This window comes from Helicoverpa zea, chromosome 22, assembly GCF_022581195.2.
Source record: "Helicoverpa zea isolate HzStark_Cry1AcR chromosome 22, ilHelZeax1.1, whole genome shotgun sequence".
NCBI classification, from domain to species: Eukaryota; Metazoa; Arthropoda; class Insecta; order Lepidoptera; family Noctuidae; genus Helicoverpa; species Helicoverpa zea.
In genome coordinates, this window is record NC_061473.1 from 1,380,114 (window position 1) to 1,390,134 (window position 10,021).

General features: G+C 38.3%; 1 protein-coding gene across 1 annotated transcript; it reads left to right on the plus strand.

The window, feature by feature from the left end:
* Window positions 1–2,570: 2,570 nt before the first annotated feature.
* On the plus strand, window positions 2,571–5,279 carry LOC124641417. The gene is made up of 4 exons (XM_047179487.1): window positions 2,571–3,361; window positions 3,784–3,879; window positions 4,260–4,404; window positions 5,116–5,279. Exons 1-4 carry the CDS (start codon window positions 2,615–2,617, stop codon window positions 5,277–5,279), a joined length of 1,152 nt encoding a protein of 383 aa, XP_047035443.1. The 5' UTR covers window positions 2,571–2,614.
* Window positions 5,280–10,021: the final 4,742 nt, after the last annotated feature.

The window sequence follows — 10,021 nt, forward strand, 5'->3', positions numbered from 1 at the left end:
CCTTTATCTTCCAGTCTTCAATTACATAATTGGGAATCTTTAGATGTTATCTATCTATGTACTTAGAAGGGGTTATCTGATGGACATAGGTCTAGACTATTATGAATCAATTCTATTCCGGATTCTTTGATACAATGACGCGCAGAATAAGAATTCAACAAAACAATGTTAAAATGTTTCAAGTGGAAATGCTGCTGAATAATTATGTTGACGAAGATATCCAATCAATGCTTCTGCCTTTAAATATGTTGCATTTTATTCGTTTGTGTCCTAAATTTATTATCAGGGATAATTTTATAACTCCAAATAGCTTTAAATTTAATTCAGTATTATTTATTGCAACAATTTTATGGCTGTTCGCGTTATTTTATGATATTCGTACAGAATTCTGGGAAGAGCTAGTTAATTTCAATATGATTGGCTCTGTATCATTTTCCGCCTTTTTTAGTTCTGGTTTAATTATCAATCTATCACTCAGTGTTTTCAGAACTCAAGATTATGTTTCGTTTGTTCTGAAGTTTCAAAACGTTCACAGGTTTTTGAATAACGAGAGTGCTTTTAAAGTCTTTACTTTCATTAATTGGTTTATTGTTATCCTGTTTGTTATAATCTACGGTGGTTTTGTTATTATACTTATTTTATTAAATCAATTGACAATTCAATTATTCTGTGCTTTCGTATTGTTGAGTTTTGACGCCGATATCATCTACATTATCAGATTCATGAAGTTGTTGAAAGATAAATTTAATCTGTGGAATGAACAAGCTCTACAAGTCAGGAATATGAGGGACGGGAACAAAGAAGAGTATTGTCAGAAATTGTATCAGGCTTACATTGATATAATGGAATGCTATAGACTCATTAAGACTTTTTCTCGAATGGTGGTAAGTAAGAAACAAGCTTCTTTATCTATTTCTCTAGAATTATTTTTAATAAACTATTTTATAGCAAAAACTAGTTGTTATTGTTCAATAAGTTCCACGTTCCGGGAGAACTACTTCCCAGAATGGGGTAAAAAACAGCCCACGTTATCTAATCACCTCAGGGTCTAATCTATTTATTTTTATTTTGATTTTTAAAAAATCAGTTTAGTTTTTTTTTTGTGAAAGCACTACTAAGTTATTTTGGCATTTATAATGTTAGCAAGGATTGATTGAATAAGTGTTTTACAGGTCATGTTTCTGACTATAAAGTTTTTACACAATTATGCTGTTGCTGTTCGGAGACTTATTAATACTTTATCAAGTGTGGCACTGATGGGATATATAGATGTAAGTTTATCTGATACATGGACTAACCGATCTGATTTCTAATAAGCTATAATCATCGGCACGAATCTTGAGCGTAGAAGTAATTTATTGGGTCCCTTTGGTGCTATGAAGTGAGCGCGGGGGCGGTGGTAAAGTGGTGATTGGCCCGCAGCGCATCGCGTCATAGCTGTCACTCGGGATTGGTTCTTTGCTAATAAATTACTTCTGCGCACATGAAGGTCAGCACCCAAGATTAGTGCCAATAACTATAGAAGTGTATTTGAACTGTGTTCTTGGAATTAATTTGTTCATAACACCTTTTTACGTCTCCAAGGAATTTCGTATCATCATATTTGCCGTAGGAGATCGTACCTTATTGATTTCCAAAAGAAACGGTTTGTAGCGGCCTACGTCCGGCCCTTGCTTACGTTCTTTGTCCAATCAACCAAAAACTTTACTTGGTGTACACAATTTTGAGTTTCCTCTGTTTCTGCTTTTACCCAAATTAAAGAGAATTCTTTCTTCCAGACTACCGGCTATCTATATATTGGTTGGTTTATTTTTTTACTATCAAAATCTTTGATCTATTTAATCGTCTTCACTATGTACTGTGACCAATTCTATATTGCTTTTGACAACGTTCAAGACACTTGCGCAATCATTTTGATGGATGTGAATTGTACAGGTATGTGTTACACCACAATTTTTAGTATGTTGTAATTTTATTAGAGTTGTCCCAAAAGGGCTTCAGCGTGGTAGCTTCGGTCCCACGCTTGCCTTCAATAAACCCGCGACTCTACAGTCCCGTCATCTGATGTAGAAATTAATTTTCTTTGTGAGTATGTTTCAATTTGTTTTCTGTGGAAAATTCATGCATATACATATATTTCTTCTAGACCTTTACTTATTATTCCTAATTTTATGCTTTCATTCCTTTCAGATGTTGAGAAGAAGTTTTGCAAGAATGTCAAACGCTTAAGTGAAGTCATATTACAAAAGTTGGATATTTGTAAAATATTCTACATCGACGCTACCTTGCCTATTAAAATGATTGCTTTCATTACTGACTTTGCGATATTACAACTTCAGTTTACTTTTCTATAAACAAATTAATAAGCTAAGGATACATTATTATAATTTAATTGAATTAAATTCTAGGCAGAAACCGGCGAGTCCAATATTTTCTGTCACTTAGTGTAAGTCAATTTTGTAGCTATATAATCGATAAGAGCTATCTAATGTAATAACAGTAATTGAAATACAAATTAAAGCTAATGTTTTCTTTAATATAAGCTGTTTCTTAGCTTTGTCTGTAGGGGCAGGTCATTCCTTTATAAAACATTATTTAACTATTTGAAAATAAAATGGAACCTTTGCCATTATCAAATGCTCCAAAGAGTAGTTCTTCAAGCAACGTGATCGATAAAGATGTGCAAGCAATATTTTATCCATTAAATGTCATGTCAGTGCTATTGTTGCATCCAAAATATGTGATCAAAAACAACAAAATAACCCCTTTAAGCAATGTAATAAAAATATTTACAGTGTGCGTAACAACTTTGTATTTATGTCAGCATGCTCATAAATTTTTCAGTGTGGTCTTAGACGATAATATACGGAGGATCCAGCCTGTTAGCTATCTCTATTACGCCACTGGTTCCGATCTTCTGTTTCTCACTTGGGGCTTCATCATGAATTGTGCAGGCAATATTATTGATACCAAAAAGTATGTTGCCTTCATCCTTAACTTCCAAGAATCGCATAGATTCCTTGGCAGCGCCTGCTATAAGAGATTCATCATCGTTAATTGGCTCAGTGTTATTTCTATGTTCGGTTATTTTATTAGCAGTTCTATATACACGTATATTACGTTCTTTCATCCTCCTTGGGGTACTTTATTCCATATGATGGTGTTGGCTACACTTGATGCTGATGCGGTTTATGCCTGTCGATTGATTCTCTTAATCTCAGAGCAATTCATACAGTGGAATGAACGAGCATTACTTTTGAAAGAAAATGGAGAAGATAAGGATTATTGTAGAAAAATGTTTCAGACTTACGCACAGATTTTGAAGTGCTATAAAATTTATAGAAATACAATGCAGTTCATGGTACGTAGGATTTTGTATCTTAATAAAATGACCATCAATGATAATCGGGGATCGATAAAAACAGTGGGAGTCAAAAGTCTAAGTTCAACGATTCTGAAAAGGGCAACGTGGTTACATTACGTGACATGGCAAAAACGTTTAAGAAGATCATTAAATTATTTTGGAAAAAAAAATATCCATACGAGTAATCCATTGAAAAATATGTAATTTTCAATATAACACATTATATTTACATTAATTGAAATAAACTTATATAATACTTACGAGTAATTGTTTTTTACAAATTGAGCAAAACTCAGGCTAATCTATACCAATGTTTGACCGTAGCTTCTATTTTTGCCAATAGCACCAGGACTCTTGTGAACTTCATTACTTTAGAAGTAAAACTTTCTTTATACTAAATTTTTATAATTATGTTTCAGATTCTTTATAAGACAGCAGAATCCATTATTATCGGCTTGGTCGACATACAGATTTTGATTACTTTTGTCAAATTGGTTGTGAAAGAGAGAAAACCAGTAAGTGACTACTACAAAACAATTTTTTTTTATAAAATACCAGATATTTCATAAAACATAAAAAAATTGTTTTAGTTACACCAAACTGAAGTACATAATCTTTATGAGCACTATATTTTGTTAACCTTATTTACATTCAACTCAGCAACCCGCATGTGAAGCGTGCGCGTGTGCTTGTAAAGGCCTACATGAAATAAATGATTTGATTTGATTTGAGTGAGAGGAGGCCTGTGCCCAGCAGTGGGACGGTAGAAAGGCTGATAATTATGAAGATCTTAAAATATGTTTTACCAATTATGAATGACTGTATTAAACGTAGACATTTAAAACAATTGCAAATGTTTCCATAAATCTCTCTATTATCTGTTCGTTTATTTCAGCTTTACGTACAAATATTGGTTTATGCGTGGACAATAAAGAATCTGGCGATACAAACTACGCTCAGTGTGCACCTGGAAACATTCTATGGCATTGCAAATAAAGTTCAGGACTCCTGTGCTCTCCTTTTGGCTTCAAATTGTACAGGTAATCCCACCCATCATGTTTCCCAACTATGTTGAGAACCAATCTTCTAGATTGATCAGCTGCCTATCCGATCTCCTCAGACTGGTTGTAACTTAATTATAGAACAGTGGTTCAAGTTAGTTCTGTACCTATTCCAAACTTTTGATGAGCCTATACTTTGATGGGGTCCTTAATTAGCATGAAGATGTATGCTAGAGCGCACTTTGCAACGGTCAGATATCGGCCGTCTAAACAGTTTGAAGCGACTACCTATCTGACCTTTACAACTCAGCTACCCAGGCTACCCAGTATTCAGACTTCCCTCCACCCATAGAATTTAAATGATAAATCTTCGAAATTGGCGGTCAGAACCCATGAGTAACTTTTACCTAGCTTAACCTCGCTGGCGCAATAGTCACCATGCCGGACTGCCGGACCTGAGGTCCCGGGTTCGATTCCCGGTTCGGTCGACATTTATGTGATGAGCATGCTTGTTGGCCGTGGTCTGGGTGTTAAAATATGTATTTATAAATATGTATAAATGTAGCTATATGTAGTTTATCAGTTGTGTTAGCACCCATAACACAAGTTAATTAATAACTTACCATGGGGCTAACCGACCATGTGTAAAAAGGTGTCCCGAAAAAAAAAAAAAAAAAAAAAAAATCCTCTAACTTATTCTCAAAGTGTCAAATATAATTACCGTTAACATTCTCTTATTCTTCTTTATAGAAGAGAGCAAGAAGTTATGCAAAAAGGTTCTCCGTCTGCATCGTACAATGTTTGAAAAGTTGAACGTTTTTGGCCTCTTCGTCGTGGAAAGCCGTCACGGTCTCCGACTCTTGGCCCTGTTTACCAGTTACACTGTTGTTCTGCTGCAGTTCGCGTTTTTGTAATTTTATTGTCATATTACATCATTTATTTGTCATTCTTTTGTTTTTTATTAATATCGTTTTTGTTATTGCGAAATATTATAATCTGTGCGCTCTATGGATCCAGTTACCATGAATCTCTAGATTATATAGTCTTCTATAATCTAGATATTCGTGTATTTTGTTTGTGGATGACATGGTTCGATGTAATTACACGATCGTCTGTTATTATAAATCAAATACAAATAAGCTATTGATGAGATAATTTATTTTAAGAATGAGATTGGTTTTTATTCACAAAACTAGCTGTTGCCCGCAACTTCGTCTGCGTGGGCAATCTCGAATCGTCAAAATACTACTTATCCCGTAGGTGCATTCTTTCACGTGACAGTATAATTAGGATTAGCACTTAGCAGTCGCATAGATTCATTGATCAAGGTTGTGTTGTGGATGTGACCATTTATCTAAACAAAAGAAGTAAAGTTTGTGACGTTGTTCAGCCAATTTGGAAAATTATTACGTATGGTGCGTAAGTAATTTTCACAGGAAACAGCTATAATCTATGTCTACATGCTTTGAGTCTGACAAAGCTGTCATTTGTACATTTTCTGCAGCTGCTGCGACTAATCAGAAGCCAGAAAGTCTGTCAGTATTACCATAATATGGATATCGACTTGTGTAGTTGACTGGATTGTAGATAGGTAGTCGCTCCAAGCAAAATATTGGTACTCAAACAGATTCGATGACTGGAAGCCAACACCAACATAGTTGGGGAATAGCTGGATGGATGATAAAATGAGTCATCATCATCAGCAGGCGCATAGGGTACGATAGTTTCACTTACTCATGGTAAGGCTGACCGCACATTAGGCGTGCGCGATCCTCGGGCGTGTGAGTAGCGCGGGCGTCGCGAGCGCGCTGCGTGAACGTCGCGTTTTGCTGCCTTGCGGCATGTGTGAAGAGTGCAAGCGACGCGCTCGCGGCGAGCACGCGGCGCTCGAGTTGCGTTCTTACCCCTTCGCCTGCTATCCCCGCCGCCCACTAAACGCCTTAGCAGTTAAACGTCAAGGAGAGCGGCGCGTGCGGCAAAATGTACGTATCTGTGAGAGTCCACTTCATGTGTTCGTACTTGAAACCTGTAGTTTTGCCAAGATTTTCAGAATGTACGCTCGCAATTTGTCATTTCTTGGTGGAGCCAGCAAATCAAAAGAAACATAAGTGTTGTATACTGTGAGTCACTACCGCACACCGGGAAAATTTCGCTCTTGCGGAGGACGTTTATATACCATATTTTGTGTCACACGTAAACAGGACGACAGTAAGTATCCACTGAAACACTTTCAAAGATCTGATGAACGAACAAATCAGACCTGACTTGGTCACCTGGGGCCAATCAGAGCTCTATGAAGCGATAATACGCTTTGGCTCCTACTGTTATTGTGGTTTCTGATTTATTATAAATTTATTCACCTCATTCAACGATGAATGTAATTCTGATGGTACTATTAAGAACACTTGCTTAGCGCAGAAGCTGACGTTGGCAGGTCAACTCTTTTGACTTCTCGAATAGGATACCATTGGTTTTTGTGCAATACACACCTGCAATGCATTCTGGATTAGGATAGGATATAAGTGGATAGGATTTGCAACAGAAAACAATTCTGTCTTTTTGATTAAATGACATCAAACGTAGTTTTATATAAAAGGTGTTTTTAGGGTTTTTAGACTTGGCTTGGGTCTTACTGAGACTGTTCGTAATCGTGAACAGTGTATTTGCGATCAGAAGTTGAAAGTAAGCATGTCTCTGGTATGCGGCGCGTAATTTGTACGTTTTCAGACGCATAAAGCATTTTACGTGTGTATGGTATTAAATAGAGAGAGCTCCCATTTCTTATCTGCACTTTGAATCTGGGCTTGTTTTTAAAGCTACAGAATCCTACATTACCTTCCTCACGCTTAGCAGCGCTTGCGAGAGATAGATCCTCATTTCTTCTAGGATTAAGTTTACATATTTTGCATCAGAAAAAATAATTAAGGTCTACTTAATACTACTCACTCAAAGTAATTTGTTTTAAGGCCACCACATTAGTGGAAGATAAGCTAAACTATGTTTATGAAAAAATCCGGACGGAGGGACGGTGAGCCACCCCAAATTATATAGGGGCGAGGGGGAATGGGATGTCTTCGTCTCCTTCTGCGAAGCATGCCAGAGAAGGAGGCGGTATAATAACTGAGAGTTCGCGCCTCTTATCCTAGCCACTGCGGTGGACGTGGAAGACACCACGCGCGTCGGGTATCGAGACGACTGCCAGCCACCGTAGACGTGGGTCTGTGGGCGATGAGTTTCTGAAAGCTCATCGTCCCTCCGATTCCATGGAGACAACAGGCCCGTGTCAGCGGCGAGCGTTGTTCCAATCCCTCCACAGAGAGTCAGCAAACCTCAGGCCCACCAGGGCCAAAACCTGACGGGGGATTGCTCGAAAGAGTTACCGCGGCCCTGGTACATGGTCAGAAGGAACATGCTGGGTATAAATCAGTAAGTCTTTTCGGTGAAGCAGTGGCGGGGAGAGCTGTACGAGGACATTATTTCCCGTAACATCCAAGTATAGATTTTTTATGCACGGTACCTCACACTTTTAACTCAAATAGCAGTCTGGGGGTTAAGCGAAGACGTTCCTTATAATAGTAAAAAATCATTAGGGCATTATCCTCGACGAAAATCTACGATATGTTTACTGTGGCGTCAGTAACCCCCAATGGGCCCCAGTGGGGCCCATCAGGGCCAAAGCTTGCCGGGGCTGCGGGATTGTTCGCGTGACTTACCGCGGCCCTGGTACATAAAGAGCTTAAGAAGGCACATGATCGGTTTTAGTCAATAGGAGTTTAACTTTCCCTCACGCTGCTAACCCACATCGGGAGGGGGGAGGGTCATTTGATGACTTCCCAGGTGAGACAGGAGTCGTTTGAAGGCAGCGCCTGCCTTCTCCAGTTTGGGGACGTAATTGAATGCTCCAAACATTGTTGGATTTTTTTGTATTTTCAAAGTCAAATAGCAGCCTGGGGGTTAACTGTAGACGATTCTTGTGATAGTAAAAAATCTTCAGGGCATTATTCTCTACAAGAATCTACTATTTTTTTACTCTGGCCGGCACTTTCATTTTTGGGTACAAAATGTTCGAGACTTGAATGATCTCCTTTGGCTGAGAACTATTAATTTTCTTTTCATCAAGGTAATAATTATAGTTGGATTTTGATGTGGCACGGCAAACTGACAAACACTATTGAAATGTCTATCGAAAAATTACACTACGTGTTAAAATATGGTGAATTACGGAAAATACACAACTCCATCTGTTGAAATAATAATCCTCTATAAAGAATGTATGGTAATATTGTCATTTACCACCTCGCTCCTTTGACAAATTGATGATGTATTTTATTTACCACAGATGGAGCTACTTTAACCTTGGCTAAACAAAATTTTCATATTTTTTTTTCTTCCGAAGTTACTTATAAAGGTGTGATTTTCTGTGTAAAGATTAATAATAGGCCGATCAACTAATATAAGTACAACATTCAAATGTACAGTTTTGACAAATAGATTGCGTGTCGTAATATTTTACATCTTGAATTCACAAAATTAATCATATCTTTTGATAGAGTGAATCGATTTCGATGAAACAAAAACTAAGTAATACCCCAAGTTACGTAGAATTTTTGTATATAAGCATTGTCTGCATTTAATTCGTAGATTTTACGTGAATCCCGAAAAAACAAACATATAAACAGACAAACAGACAAACAGACAAACAGACAAACAGACAAACAGACAAACAGACAAACAGACAAACAGACAAACAGACAAACAGACAAACAGACAAACAGACAAACAGACAAACAGACAAACAGACAAACAGACAAAAATGACAAAAATGATGGAAATGGGTTCTGTTAGTTATCCTTTACCATGCTGGCTATTTTTGTTGTCAATTTCTTAAATGTACAAAAATTACTTTTCTACAGATTTATTATATGTATAGATATTTACATTAATTGAAAAACTTATATAAATATACAACTTAAAACTAATACAGTGCATCAAAAAATTGCTCCTCATCGCTGTCACTGGGTAATGTACCCAAAAGACTGGCAGCATTGCCACGTTGGATGGAAATGCTCAACCTCTGTGCGAAATAAAAGCCAGCCTTTGGATCCCGGGAAGTGTCAACCAGGCGCTGGGAAATATCCCTGGCAAGAAGGTGGGCGCTCGGACCCCACGGCCCTAGAGTTTCAACCCCAAACGGCTCAAACATGTAATTGCCTATAAGGTTACTATATTTGCGCCGCTTGAGGTTCCCTGCTTGTGCAGCGGCGGAGCCAGCACAACATGCAGTTCCGGGAAGGTGAGATGGCACGAGAGTGTCGACGCATGTCGCGTCCCACACTAAAGTCCTACCCACCTTCCACTGAAACAGCGACATGCCGTCTGGTCTCTTGCCATCGTCGCGTGCCAAGCCATTTGGTTCGAGTACGGCTGGCACGCCGACGGCAACAAGAGCGCGACGGATCACGTCGTTTATGTTGGCATGTTGTGGTATGCGGCCGGCACTCCGGCTGCACGACAGGCCGTGGTGACCGAGGCTGTTGACAGCTTCCCCGCAGTGGCAGCGATGAGGAGAGCAGCATGGAGCACCTAGACGGAGGCAAACGGCGAGTCTGAAGGTGGTGTCATCAAACATGGTGCCTGTGTTTGAGGACGGAAGTGC